Source organism: Spermophilus citellus (genome assembly GCF_964194105.1).
Source record: "Spermophilus citellus genome assembly, chromosome: 4".
NCBI lineage: Eukaryota > Metazoa > Chordata > Mammalia > Rodentia > Sciuridae > Spermophilus > Spermophilus citellus.
Window position 1 is genome coordinate 191,313,794 of NC_138185.1, and position 15,400 is coordinate 191,329,193.

At 46.0% G+C, this 15,400-nt stretch overlaps 2 protein-coding genes across 2 annotated transcripts; both read left to right on the top strand.

Annotated features, from left to right (window-relative positions):
- Positions 1-374: 374 nt before the first annotated feature.
- On the top strand, positions 375-3,090 carry LOC308647231 (cathepsin G-like; the record flags this gene model as incomplete). The annotated part of the gene is made up of 5 exons (XM_081291287.1): positions 375-456; positions 1,170-1,317; positions 1,882-2,017; positions 2,259-2,513; positions 2,914-3,090. The coding sequence occupies exons 1-5, from the start codon at positions 402-404 to the stop codon at positions 3,088-3,090; spliced, it is 771 nt and encodes a 256-aa protein (XP_081147413.1). The 5' UTR covers positions 375-401.
- Positions 3,091-12,003: 8,913 nt separating this feature from the next.
- Positions 12,004-14,535, top strand: LOC308647230 (mast cell protease 4-like). Its single transcript, XM_081291286.1, has 5 exons — positions 12,004-12,094; positions 12,662-12,812; positions 13,228-13,363; positions 13,577-13,831; positions 14,251-14,535. Exons 1-5 carry the CDS (start codon positions 12,019-12,021, stop codon positions 14,392-14,394), a joined length of 762 nt encoding a protein of 253 aa, XP_081147412.1. The 5' UTR covers positions 12,004-12,018; the 3' UTR covers positions 14,395-14,535.
- The last annotated feature ends 865 nt before the right edge of the window (positions 14,536-15,400 follow it).

The following is a 15,400-nucleotide window of genomic DNA, read 5'->3' on the forward strand; positions in this document are numbered from 1 at the left end:
TCTGGAATCCCAGAGGGATAGGAAATGGAGGAAACAGGCAGCTGCCAGTGTCTTTGTCTTACTAGGGATGTTGAGGTCTTTGGTGGATTGAGGCTTCAGGGACACATTGCTCAAAGGCCCCTCCGTGATGCCCTGGGTCCCCATTTCTGCTGTCAGCACTGACTCAGCAGTGGTGTGGGACATCGGGGACGTTGGCTTGGATTATTCTCCCCTCGCCCAGCTCACTGTCAGTTGTGGGCAAACCTCCTGAGCAGCGCTGGATGACGAAACTTACCACACCAGCAGGAGAACGGGACTGTGAATTCTCAAGCCCCCTCCCACCCCTTCCTTCCTCTCCTGAGGGCTAAAAGCCTGACCAGAGGAGGCACACACACCAACTGACTGGGCAGCCTTCAAGCAAGATGCAGCCACTCCTGCTTCTGTTGGCCTTTCTCCTCCCACCTGGGGCTGAGGCAGGTAAGTGACTCACCCCAACCTCAGAGATCTGTCTGATCCCATCCCAGACTCTGGAACCAGCCATAATGCCTCAGCACATTCTAATTCTGTTTCATTGAGCAAGGTATTTGTATTCACATTTCCTTAATTTCCTCATCTATAAAATGGAAATAATATTACAACAAACCTCACAGAGTTGCTATGCAAGTTAAATCAGTAAATGTATATAGAAGTCTTAGAGTTGGCCTCATGCAAATTTGCTCATGCAAATTCATTCTGTACTCCATGTGTCAAAGCCTGGGAGACAAGGATACAGGAATAGCAGTCCCAGAAACTCCTGTGTAGGTTCTCCAACACCAGTCCCATGTTGCCCATAAGTGGTCAGAGGGACATAGGAAGTTTCATGAGGAAGAAAGTTCCAGGGACTTCAAGGAGCTCTCATGCTCACAACAGTGAATTTCCTTCATACTGAGGCTAAAGCTGGCCCTGCCTAGAGTGAGCTTTGTTGTCCCCTGTGTGGGAGGAGGAGCAAACTGAGTTCCGAAGGGAAATGAGTCTCCCTGAAGCTCTCTCCCAATACCTGGTGCCTCACAGACCCATCCTCACCAACAACTGCTCCCTGTCCTGCATTATCTCTCCTGCCCTCCTCATCTTCCTGTCTTTCTAAAGCCATCAACCTGGGGGCCCCACTGCAGGTGCTCAAGCAGAGGTAAGTGTTGAACGCTTCCTTCCAGGGAAGATCATTGGAGGCCGAGAGGCCAGACCCCATTCCTACCCCTACATGGCATATCTTCGGGCCCAGACCTCAAGAGGTGGGCACGTCTGCGGGGGGTTCCTGGTACGAGAAGACTTTGTGATGACAGCAGCTCACTGCTTTGGAAGGTGAGGAGCTCAGTTGGGGGCAGTGGGGAGCGGGCAGAAGACCTCCTTTGATGAACCGTCTGAAAGTAACATTGTAGTAATGAAAGATAAAAAACGGGACCAGGTAGGACTGGGGAGGGGAGCACAGTAGAGGTAACAGGCCAGTGTAAACATGACCACAAAGAGCAAGAGTAGGAGATGGAAAACACAAATTGGGTCTCAAAATGTGAACTCCAGGGGCTGGGTTGTGGCTCAGTGGTAGAACGCTTGTCTAGAATGTGAGAGGCACTGGGTTGGATTCTCAGCACCGCATATAAATAGGTAAAATAAAGGTTCATTGATTCAGTAGATCAAGGATGGCAGCTAAATAAGAGCTTTAAAAAAATGTGAACTCAAGCTATTTCTCAACTTAATCTGGAAGAGCAAATCTTAAGGTCGTGGTCCCCTGCCATCCCCTCCAGCCCCCTACCCCGTCCCCTCCACTGCAGGCTTGCCCTGCCCTAGGTGGCCCATCTGTGCTGCAGAGCTGCTGGACCCAAGCTTCTGCTGCTCATACCTACCTCTAGGCCAACTTTCCTTTCACAGTGTTATAAATGTCACTCTGGGGGCTCACAACATCCAGAGGCAGGAAAGGACCCAGCAACACATCACTGTGCGCAGAGCCATCCCCCACCCTGAATACAATCCAGTGAACATCCAGAATGACATCATGTTACTGCAGGTACTGCCTGCCTGGCCCTGAACACCTCCACCCTAGCCAGTGACCTTCCAATGTCATAGTGGCTTTGCTGTGTTCTGGGACCATGGAAGAAGAAGCCAGAGCAGGGCTGGGGGGAATCAGGGCAGGGATCCCAGGCAGGGCTGGGGGGAGTGGGGCAGGGATGGGGCAAGTACCATCCCAGCAGTCCCTAAGCTTTGGTTAGGGTCCAGCTGAGCAGGAATGCCCATACTCTCTCCGGCAGCTGAGCAGCAGAATCAGGAAGAATAGAGCGGTGAGGCCCGTGGCTCTTCCTCAAGCCAGGAATGTGCTGAGGCCTGGGGCCTTGTGCACAGTAACTGGCTGGGGCCTGGTCAACCAGAACACATTAGCAAGCCGACTCCAGGAGGTGCAGCTGAGAGTGCAGAGCGGTCGGGTGTGCAGCCAACGCTTTGCTTTCTACACTGAAAACACCCAGATTTGTGTGGGGAACCCTCGGGAGAGGAAGAACGCCTTCAGGGTAAGAGCATGGACAACTGCCAACATTTTGTGGAAAAGACTCCATCCCCAAAGCCCCAGCCCTGGGGGGGGGGGGGGGCAGACCAGGGTTGGGTGGAGATTTTTTCCCTCATCAATCCAGGCCCCAGAGATAAGGGTGGAAAACCCACAACACTTACACAGGCAGCATTCCCCTGGGAAGGAAAGAGTAGCTAGACTCAAATTGAGCTGGAAGAGCAGCGTTGACTGTGCTGAAGCCCAGCAGCCAAACGTCCAGAGTCTTGACTCCTGCACCTCAAAGCCCCATCTCACACACACAAGCAACTAAAAGAACCCTACCCTGCCTTCTCTGAGAGCTATGGCTTTAGGGCAGCAGGAGCAAGGAGGCCTGGCTTAGTGTCCTTTTCACTCTATGTCCACAGGGAGACTCTGGTGGCCCCCTCGTATGCAACAATGTGGCCCAGGGCATTGTCTCCTACGGAGAAAGGACTGGGACCCCTCCTGCAGTCTTCACCAGGATCTTAAGCTACCTGCCCTGGATAAGGAGAACAATGGGACGCTTCAAATGGCAGGATCAGACTGAGATGCCCCATGACTGACTCTTTTTCTTTGGGGCACGCGCCAGCTCCAATGGATTGCCAGAGCTTTAATAAATAACTGTTTAGAGTGTAAATATTTTCTCAGTAAACATCATTTAGAACTGTCTTAGTCTGTTTGAACAGCTATAACAAAATTCCACCTACTAGGTGGCTTATAAAAGCAGACATTTATTTCTCACGATTCTGGAAGCTGAGAAGTCTATGACCAAGGTGCCAGCAGATTTGGGTCTGGTGAGAGACGCTTCCTGGTTCATACAGTCATCCTCTTGAGTCAGGGATCCCAGGCAGTAGCACTGGATATGGCCATCTGCACCTCCTCTAATCCTGGGGCAAGATGAAGGGCTATACATCTGTGAGGAGTATATCTTCACTTCAGGTGCCCAGCCAGAGCAGGTGAGGCTTAGAGGTTTAGATCCTGCCCTCCTGTGGCTTTCTATAGCCAGGGATTGAGCTATACTATCCTTGTCTTCCGAGGGCAGTCCTAGGCTTCTGAATGACCTGGAATTCAAGAGAGGCATTTCCATCTTCCTGCTCTCTGCTTCTTGTGAGGGCCCTGGGCTTAGTGTTCCCTGAACATGATTATGTTTAGAACCTAGGAGACCAGCTTGAGTTAGTTCCATTTTTCTAAAATATTTTCACTGTTTTTAAAGTAGTGATCCATCCTAATGGTGTTCTAAGCAGGAATAGCACTCTCCAAAATGGTTTGGAAGAATGCTGTACATCACAGCACTGGTCCATAATGTATCTGTGAGCCCTGGTGAAGGTACTGTTGAAACAGCGCTGCAACAAGAGATGAATGAAGATGTGTCCTAATCACTCTGGGAGGAGTGCTACCTAAGTGTTGACTCCAAACCCCCTTCATTTGACTGACTGTATGAAACATTGAGAGTTTTATTGTCTTTTCTTGATAATCTCCTTGATGACTCTCCTATTCTGTGGCACCTGAAGGAGATAAATGACCATCCACACCCCCAGAAGCTAGGGGTGCTCCACAGTGCCCTGGTCAGGCTAGCTCTAAGGGCCATCCTTGCTTCACTTTATTCCTAGAAGTTTTATTCCTAGAAGAAGCTTTATCTCTGGATAGAGTGTGCAGAAATTCTAGAATCCTACTTTCAAAGATACCTGATGGGTCACACCTCTGTCACCATGAAAGTAACTTACTTATTGGGAAGACATAGGACACTGGTGGGTGGGGAATTGCTGAATATTAGGGCTATAAACTTCCATCCTCCAAATCTAAAAGTGGACAGCTTTTGTCATCTGGATTAAAATTGGAAGAAGTATCTTCTACTCCAAATCCTAGATGTGGCCCTGATCTTGTCCCCATTCAGATGAGCTATTCAGCTCCACAAGGACAGTTACCCAGAGAGTAATGGAGCCAACAGAGTTTGGCCTCAGTGCTGCTTCACAGCAATGAAGACAAGCTCCCAAAGGATGCTCTCCACTCAGCCCTTTCTCCATCTCCTTCTGCTCCCCTGTCCTTTGTACTCTTCCCTCTTTACCTTGATGGCTCAGCACCTTAGGAAGATGAGCCTGTGCTGTGATCAGGGTCTATTAGCAGCTCTCTTACCCACCTGCTGGACACAGCACATTTGAAGACTATTCATTGTGCATCAAACAAGCTTTTGTGAAGTATTTATTATGTACCTGACTCAGATGTGGGCACAGGAAGAAGCCCCAAGTTTATATGACATTTAGTTCTTCGAAAGCAGCCCAATGCTGGAAGTGTGCCATTCATAAGGTGTTTGAGAAGCACCTGGAAGAGAAGCAACCGTGTTTGGACAGAGAGTGTATTCAGGTCTTCTGGATGGTCTAGGGGGTTCAGATCCTTTTCCTTTAACATATTTATGAAGCTTATTTAATTTTAAAACAGAGTTGAGCTTTCTCATCTATTCAAAAATGAATTGATAGCTACGGAAAGAGTTGGGTCCAGATTCAAGCCCACCATGCTACCCACAGAAACCAGGACCCCATCTCAGCCTGTGGTAGTCTGTACAAAGGGTTTTCTTCCCAAACCATGTCCAAGTTCACAGACGATCACAGCACGACCACCCTGTCTTACAGGCACTGGGCTTGCCATCTGGTTTCTATGAACAGATATCCAGGACAAATTTTCTCTTTCAGAGGAAATCAAATGGGACAGAGAGGTGAAACCTCACTCCAGGCCCTACATGCCATTCATGAAATCAAACTAGTCAGGAAATACTGTGGGGGTTTCCTGATGCAAAACAATTTTGTGATGTCAGCAGCTCAATGTTACAGAAGGTGAGAAATACCTGGGTCTTTGTTGTCCTGGGACTAACCAAGGGACCATAGCTCATGAAAATCCCTAAGATATAGGACCAAGGGCTAATGAGGAACCACCTGAGATTCCCTAAGCTGGTCCACAGGATTGAAGAGTGCAGGAGAGCAGGCTGAGCAGCAAGGAGGCTGTCAAAAACCCAGCCTTGGCTCACTGCAAAGAAAAGCAACACAGTCAACATTTGGACAAAGGTGGGACACAGTTTTGCACATCCCTTCCTAAAAATTTGACTCAGCTATTGCTCTGCCTTAGGCTGAGACCTCAACTTGCCTTTCAAAGACTGAGTTATGACTCCAATGACTAGCCTTATCCATCTTTACTTTATAGCAAAATAAATGTCACCTTGGATGCTCACAATATTAAGAAAAAGGAAAACACCCAACAAGTGATTCCTATTCTAAAAGCCATCCTTACAAGGAATATAATAATAAAACAGCGGTCAATGATATCATGTTCCTAAATGTAACATCTTGCTGACTTCTGGTCTACCTGCACAAGTCTCTGGGGATCATTCAGCTTGTGCAGTCTCAGTCCCCTCCTCCCCTCTCAGTAGATGATCAGCTAGTCCCAGTGCAATAGAAGAAGGTTTGGGAGGTCTTCTAGGCAGTGGAGATACAAACAACCTCATCCCTGGTCTAAGCCTCCCTGAGAGGATGGCACCTCAATTGCCATCCCTCTCCTAGAAAGAAGACTGACATACAAGGCTCAACTCAATACAGTGGTGAAGAATATTGCCCTCCTGAAGAGCTAGGACTGGGTGAGATCTGGGCAGGTGTGTACTGTGGCAGCCTGGGGGAAACTGGCTGATGGCAAAAATCCTGACACACTCCAAGAGGTGGACCTGGAAATACAGAATAGGCAGAAATACAGGGACATCTTCCCGTTCTACAACAGTCCATCCAGCTATGTGTGGGGAGCCCTAAGGACAAGAAGGCTACTGATAGAGTAAGGACACAGCCACCTTTGAATTTTTGCCCAGGGACAGAGTAATACTGAGGACAGATGATTGAGCTGGTCTGGGTTGAGCTAGGAAGAGGATGCAGCTAGGCAGATGGCTAAGGCAAGGCCATAATTGAGGAAAGATAATAGAAAATGAGCCTGAAAGGGGGTAAACCAGAGGGGCCTATGCTAAGACTTCTCCCTTTTCTGTCTACAGGGAGACTCTGGGGTACCCTTCATGCGTGACAGTGTGGCCCAGAGCATCGTCAGCTAACAACATACTACTGGGAAACTTCCTTGGGTCTTCACCAGGATCTCAAGCTTCATGGCTTGGATTCAGACAGTAATGAACTCTTCAGACACAGCTATATGACAGGCCCTGTGTCCTGGGATAGTGTCCTCACTTTGTGGAGGACAACTATCTGACTCTTAATAAAGACTGTCTCCTGGTAGAGAGGAGCTGATTTCTCTTTCTTCCTTGAATATATTCTTCAACACCTTCTATGGCCATCCTTCTCTACCCTCTTCTCCTCCTAGTTACTCACTTCTAAACACTTCCCATAAACCCTCTGATTCAAACCCATGCACTGACCCAGTCCTGTCAGCATCTGTTTAGGTCAGGTACAGTCTCTGACCAGTGGGAAAAGAGCTTTCTCCCCTGAGAAGCAATGGAGCTCATTTCCAGGGAATTTCAAAGATATTCCTTTCTCTTTCCTGGATCCAGGCCAGTCACAAAAAGAGAAAAGCACCTGAGACCCCACTCTAGCATCAACGACTTAGTTGGTTCCAGTAGGCTCATTTCCCCCCACTTCCACTTCCAGGCTCCTCCCTGGCCTCCCTGTGGCCACAGCTCCAACAGTCTCCACTCTGAACTGCTGTCCCAACTGGGATCGGTCAGTTCCCATCAGCTTATCATAGTGATCAGGATAAATCAGCCTATATGTGGTACTTCCCACCCCAGAGCAGAGCCTATGAGAATGTGATAGACAGGCTATGTTCACAGGCCTGTCCACACACCTCCCACATGAATGGGGCGAGTTCAGCCTTTATCTTCCTGCCCAGCACAACCCACAGTCTTGGGTGCAGATTCAGCACCGACCTGGAAAATTGCTCACTTAGCCACCTAAGCACCTTCCAGACTGCCCCATTTATTGGAGGTATTCAGGGAACTTCAACCACAGTTGAAGTGACCTCAGAGTTGAGGTAAAGGGTGGACAGCAGAACATCACAGTTTGCTCCCAAACAGAAAAGGGGGGCTTCTGTGCCTTCATAAAAATGACTGGTTTGTAATCTATCCACCAAACAAATGTTTTACAAGCAACTACTCTACTGAACACAGTTTTCCAGTATGTTCTCTCCTCCATCAGATTTAGTTTGTTCTTGATATGTTTTATTTCATTTATTGAATTCTTTATTTCCAAATTTTCCATTTTGTTTTGTTATCTCTTTTTATAGAAATTCTCATTTGAATCATGTAACATTTTTATAATTTCACTGAATTCTCTATCTGTATGCTTTTACATCTCACTGAGTTACTTTAAGATTATTACTTTGGATGCCTTTTCAGGCATTTTATAAATTTCCTTTCTTTGGGGTCTTGCTAGAGAATACTGAGTTCCTTTGGATGGGCTATGTTACCTTGCTGTTTCATGTTTCTTACGTCCCTGTGTTGATATTTGCACAAACAGTAAAAATATAGTGGGCCAAAAATTTTAACAGACAGTTCACAAAAGAAGGTGTACAAATGGCCGAAAAGCACAAGAGAAGATGTTCAACATCATCAGTGATCAGGGACATGCAAATTAGTACCTAAGACAATTCTACTTACACCTAATACACTGTTTAAATTTTAAAGATTATAAAGAATGTGAAGCAACTTGGAGGAACTCAATTGACTTTTGACAAACATGCCAAAAAAATTAGAAACAATTGAGTTTGCCTCTGGGCAATGAAACCAAGAATACTGAGTGATTGAGTTGTTGCTTTAAAACATCTTCTCTAAATGAGTTATGGTAGATGGGGTAGAGAGAGGTGAGGGGAGGGGAAAGGAGGAGAGGGGAGGGGGATAGAAAGGGGATAGGAAGGGCAGCAGAATACAACAGACACTAGTATGGCAGTATGTATATATGTGGCTGTATAACCAATGTGATCCTGCAATCTGTACATGTGGGAATAATAAAAATTCATACCCCATTTGAATGAAATGTATGATATATGATATGTTAAGATCAATGTAATGTTTTGAGCAACTAATAAATTTCTGATGTTTAAAAAAAAGAAAAACTAAAACTCTGAATAGATATTTAAATTTAAAAAAATAAAAAATAAAACATCTTCTCTAGTGTGTGTCTCTGTGTACACAGATGCTTACACTCATGCTCATGTGTTTCTGTAATTAAATATTGCCATGCTCGATTTTTTAATAAAAGAAAATGTATATTCATACCCATATGGTTTGGCAGATTTTATTCTCTTATCAGAACCAATAGATAACACTGATAACGTTGCTGACAACTGATAAAGGATGTAGAACTTGTCTCTAAATCACAGTTGAGAAAAATAACCAAGAGTAGGAGTAAATCCAGTTCTGAGGAGATCAGCAGCCCGAAACCCTGCTGAGCACAGCCACATCAAATGCAAAGCCACAGATCCCTGCCCCCCAGCCCTTTCCATCACACCCCTATCTAGGAGGGCAACCCCCTTTTCCAAGCCAGCTGGTTCCTATGTGTAATGGATGAGGGGAATGACGCCTACTGTCCTCACCTAAGCACATCTACTTTCTCAACACTCATTCTTTCTCTTGCAGTCCCATCCCTCTGCTCTAAGCCTCTATATTGCTGCCTTTGCTGTTCAATTCTGCTCCTGAAGGTCCCTCTATCTATGTCCTGGGCAATCACACAAGGAGCAACAAATAGTCCCATGGAAGATGTCTAATATACTTAAGACCCACAACAAGTGTAAGTCTTTGTCCCAGTACACATGCTTTTCTCCAACCCTCCATGCCACAGCCCTAGCAGGACTACATTGTGAGTTTGGAGGGACAACCACACTTCCCTAAATCTATACACCAGGTCCCTCCCTGTTTGATCCCTACCACAGTCTTTCACATGAAAACAGGGAATCTTCAAGGGAAGAATCTATAAATGCCTAAATTTAGTGCTTAGCTCTGAAGGTCTCTGTACAATATAGATGCTCAGTAGATTTTTGCATAAGAGTAAATGACCCCTCAATCCTATAATCATTCAGATTACAGTATGAGCTAGAAGAAAATGTGCTTCCCATGAATTTTACTATGCCAGAAACTCTCAAACTTGGGTCATTTATACTACTCTTTCTTCTCTGCATAACTGAAAAATGATACTTAAGAGCTCCTGAACACTAAAAATTTATACACTGAAAATTTATTTTGTATGCGTAAGATTTGAAAAAATATATATTATGCGAATTTCACCATGTAAGGACTGTAATGTCTTGAAGATTCAAGCTTCAAAAATATTACCTAATCAACAAGTTTGAGTTGGACAATTTTTCATTTAACTATATTTATTTATAGAAGCAGAAATGGCCATATGGCCCAAGTCAATATTTACAAAGTATCTAAAGATGTGTACATCCTATAATATAATAATTGCCTTTCTAGAAAGGTATGCTAAAGGGAGAAACTGGGAGTGAAATTGGTACTTAGGCTAGATAAGCCCTCCTCAACTCTTAACACATAAAAATTACTTTTGAAAATATAAGTAATGAAAGGTGATCTGGCGAAAAAAATAGAATAAGCACCAGCATGAAACAAAAATAACAGAATCACAAAAGTGTGGACTGAAGAGACAGGCTTGCTGGGCTCTGATACCAGAAACAACAGAGGTCACAGAAGTTCAGATTGTGTGATGCTTCCATATCCAGTCACAGTGGTGGTGATGTTTATAAAATCTACTTGGGAAAAATTGTGACAATCTTATCCATAATAGTGAAAAACTGGAAACATTCCAAATTCCTATCCACAACAGAATGAATAAGAAGTTGTGACATGTTCAAAGAAAACTACAAAGTAACATCTAAGAAGAAACTACTAGAACACCCAACAGCATTAATGAATGTCACAAATATTATGCCAAGTGAAAAGGGCCAGAAATAAAACTATTTGTGCTCTATGATTTCTTTTACATTGACTATTAACATTCTGATGGTTGAGTCAGAGCAGTGATGGTCTCTGGGGTGTTCTAGACTGAGAACATTCTGTCCTAAGCATGTCAGTAGTTACATGGGTGCATGATTATGCATAAGATTATCTAGCCACAACCTCAAGATTAGTGCATTTTTCATCTTATATATACAACACCTTCCCAAAAAAATGTAGCTAATATTCAAAGCTCCAACCTAGCTTCGTCTTTCACTATTCCTACTCTTTATCTCTTAATTTAATCTTCAGTGATACTGAATGACTTGAAGTTCTTCAAATACACTCTTTGTATAGATTACTATTTCTGGCCAAAATAAAAGACCTATTTTAATTTAATCAATGATGGAATCTAACCTATTCTTCAGACCTCAATTCAAATGAAGCTGTCACTACCTCAGGTAGTGTCACTTACCATCCCCCCACACACATTATTATATGTCTCTACATTGCAGCATGATGCTATTTGTGCTGCAAATAGTGGCTTGCAGATCGTGATCTCCTTTGTATTACCAGAGATGGACATTTAGTTAAATTTCCATTGAGCTAGTTTTTTGACTGATAAACTGCATGAGTGAGTGGCATTTTACCCAGAAACCAAGAGCCTGGAAGAAATGGAGAATTTTGATAGCCAAGTTCACATAAATGTTGTTGCTGAAAGATTTCCTGTGACAACCAAGGAAAAGCAATAGAAGATTGAGGCTGGAAGAGATAATGCCAATTTGTGTCATGTGATTATCAGGAAATCCAGACCATATGTAAGAGGCCATAAAACAAAGGGGGGTGGGGTTGAGTAACTAGAAGAATACACAAAAATAATGGTATACACAGATCCAAAACAAACAGGATGCAACTAACTAATTACCCTAGCCTTCAACTTCCTAAGCATAACTCAGAGACCAGTATATCATTGTCATGGAGCTGTGGAAATCCAGGTCACAGGAAGAACTGCTCCACAGAACAGGGGCTGGAAATAGGGTAGAGGACCCAGAACCAGTTGGATATTATAATTGGATTGGGAGGTGTTCTATATTTCTGTATTTCTCTTGGCCCCTTAGAGTTCTGATAACAATTCTAAGGAGTAGTTCTATATTTCTCTTGGCCCCTTAGAGTTCTGATGCAAATCAAAATAAGATAATTCAGTTCATAAACTTTTGGAATAGGTTAATGATCTTGGGGATTAATGATGCTAGTAATAATAATAATAATAAACGCTATTTTTGATACTTGATCCTTTACCACCACCCCCCATTCTGCCTCAGGAGAGCTGCTTTGGATGGGGAAGGTACATGTCTGATCCTGGGAACCAGGACTCCTGGGATCTGACCACAGCCTCGACTACAGCACAGCAGACAGGAGTCATGAGAACGTCTGATAAGGAAGGCAAGCAAGCCAGAGTGAAAAACAAAACTGGACGAGACAAGCTCTGTGGTTTCCAGTCCTCCTGTTTCGTCTACTTCTGGGACTATAAAAGCAGGGACCTACAAGTGGGTGTCACAGGAATCTTACCATGGCCAGTACCACTGGGAAAATGCAGGCCCTGCTCCTCTTGATGGTGGTTCTCTTGGCTCCTGAAGCCGGAGCTGGTGAGTCTTGCCTGAAACTCCCTGTTCTCTGGGTCTTCCATCCCACCCCAGATGAATTGGCCTGGATCAGGGAAGACCCTAAATTGAGGCTACAGGATCCCTTTGCAATCATTCCAAGGGAAATCTCAACCTGGAAGGGTCAAACTCTTTCCTTCCGACACTGGCAGTTTCCCAGGGACGAGAAGTCTTGGGTAGAGAAAGAATTAGAAAACTGATTCCCATTCACCTGCTTTCCTCAAGATACCCACAAATCAAGGCCCTTCTCTGGCTTTGCCTTTGTATTGAGTAGATAGGGATAAGGACATGAAGAAATGTCCAAATGAAATGACAACTCACAAACAAGATGGGGCATTGTGTTCGGAAAAGGAAGATGGCATTTCACAGGGTGGAGTATGGGGTGGGGAAAGGCAAAAAAAAAGTGTGTGGAGGGGCTGAGCTTTATCCTTACAAGAGATGAGGACCAAAAGCAGGTGCACTCCCTCAGCTTTTAGTCCATCTTCCTCACCCCGGGCTCTGCTGGAAGGCTCTACCATCCTGTGATTGGGGATCTGGGGCTCTCTGTTCCAGAGGAGATTATCGGTGGTATGGAGTCCAGGCCACACTCCCGGCCCTACATGGCCCATCTGGAAATCCTCACTGACAGAGGTTTTGTTGCCAGATGTGGTGGGTTTCTCATAAGTCAACAGTTTGTGGTGACAGCTGCTCATTGTGAAGGAAGGTAAGAAGCTTTGGATTGTTCTCTCTTCATATGAGGAGGTAGGGGAACCAGAGTTCAGACAACTTTGAAGTAATCTGTAGAGAGGTTTCCCTGCCCTCTTCATCACTAGCAAGTCAGCAATGTTTTTTGGGAGAACCTGGGCCATTTCATTGGTCATCCCCATCTCCAGAGGCCAGGACTTTGTACAGGGAAGCCCAGGTCAAGGCAAGCCAGCACTGCCCTTCTCATCCTGGTGCCAGAAAAGCTTGCACCTAGTGTATAAGGGTGTCTGCCAGAGCCCCACCCTTCCTGAAATGACCTGAGTCCCTCCAGTGGCTCTGCACTGGAAAAGAGAAGGGCCTGGTGACAGTTTGCTCAGAATGGGTACTTGCAGGGAACAAGCACTTTGTACTGCCTCTGTTCTCCCTCTCAACAGAAAAATTACTGTCACTCTTGGTGCTCATAACATGACACAGAGAGAACCCACATGGCAGAGGCTGGAAGTTGCAGAACAAATTGTTCACCGAAACTATAACTCCTCTACTATTCTCAATGACATCATGTTACTGAAGGTGCTGTTACCTTTCTTCCCCTTCTCAACAACTCCCCCTTCCTTAAGTCTTCTCATGCCTGTACCCTTCTCCTGTGCTCAGGGCCCACCCTTCCACTCCATGTCATCACAGTCACACTGGGGAGAACCTCTTGGCCCTGCCCCCAGGGAGCCTCTGCCACACCACCCCTCTTCCGTGGGCCTGGCAATCCAGCTCCTCTTCCTTCCCTCACAGCTGCAAAGGAGAGCCAAGCTGACCCATGCTGTCGGGACAGTTCCTCTGCCCACCCGGTCTGCCTTTATTCAGCCTGGGAGAGTGTGCCAGGCAGCTGGCTGGGGGAAAACAGGAGTGATGAAGCCAGGGTCAGATGTTCTGAGAGAGGTGAAGCTGAAAATCATGAAGAGAAAGGCCTGCAAACACTTTCAGCCTTATGATCACAACTTGCAAATCTGCGTGGGCAACCCCAGGAAGAAGAGATCAGCATTCGAGGTGACCACACACCTGCACATCCACCCCACAGAGGGGAGGGAGTGGGGTTGAAAGGTGGCTTAGCACAGTGACTGGTGTCTGTGTTCATGGCTTCCTAGCCCTCTGGGAACTGGAATCCTCCTTTTGGGTCACCTCTTCCCTTGTCTAAGTCCTGTCTTTAACCTTCCCATCCAGTCTGCCACCCAGGGTTCCAGAAGAGGAAGGAAGAGGGTGGAGGGGACAGGATCCAGAGCAGTGGGCCAGGCCAGAAAGAGAAAGCAGGCCTTAAACCCCTAACTGATGACCCCATGGGGAGCCAGGACTGCAGCCCCAACTTTGGGTACCTTGGAGCTAGCTGGGGTCTCAATGAACCAGGGGGTGAGGAGAGTAGTGGGGGGTGGGTGACAATCTGCTCATGGTCTGCTTTTTTTAACCCACAGGGAGACTCTGGGGGCCCTCTTCTGTGTGCTGGGGTGACCCATGGTATTGTGTCCTATGGACGTAAAGATGCAAAGCCACCTGCTGTCTTCACTCGCATCTCCCCATATGTGCCCTGGATTAAAAGAGTCTTAAAGGGCAATTAGCTGAGAAGATGCCCAGCCTGAAGAAGAGTTCCCAAGCCAGAACTCTCCCTGGTAGCCGAGAATTTCATGGGAGCCTGGTCCCAACCTGAACCCAGGGAGACTCTTGGAGACACTGGTGATTGTCCCCAATGAACCTCAATAAAGATGCAGCCTCCAATGTGCGTGCCTGACTCTACCTACTCTGGGCTCACGACCAAGTGCTGGTTTGCTTCCTCACTCACTTGCCTCTCTAGTTTGACTGAAGAAGTACACTGGGCTCCTTTCTTGATGAGTTAATAATCCTGACTACCAATTTCCGTGCACATGATGTGGTGTTGGGGGTTATTAAAGGTAATCTAAAATAGGTACATCTGCACAATAGGATTTCACAACCAGTCAGAAAGGCACTGATTTACCTTCTTTCTCTGCTGCCTTCTCTTCTTCCTCCTCCTCCTCCTCCCCTCATGTCTCCTCCCACAAACCCCATGCCTCAGTCACTGCAATTCATCTGCCCACTGAAGCAAACTTCCCATAACCATGCCAGAGATGGCCCTAGGCCTGGCTGTTGATATCTTGTGTCCTTGACACATCTTCACCACCTGCCTCAATGCTGTGTCTGCAGCCAGAGGAACATCTGTCCCCCAACTCCTCCACAGGGATGGGTCTGTGACTAAAGAGGTCACAGCAGAAGGAGGGGATCAGCCCTTCCCTTTCTACAGCTGTACACAGGGAAAGCCCATGTCAGCCCAGGAGAGGGGTCCCCAAGAACATCAGGGTAAGCCTGGCTCCAGAAATACATCAGCCACTCAATTCAACTTTCATCTCCCTTAGAGATGACAGTGTCTCCAGGTCTCCCAGAAGAGGAATACCTGAGTTAGGTCAAATTCTCAAAGATGTCCTCCTCTAAGTGAAGTCTTCTGAATCCCACAGCCATCAGTGTCTGAGCTGGGATCAGTACACTCACAGCCACATACCCTACATGGCATGGACTCCAGACAACTCTTTGGCAATTATAGGGGATGCACAC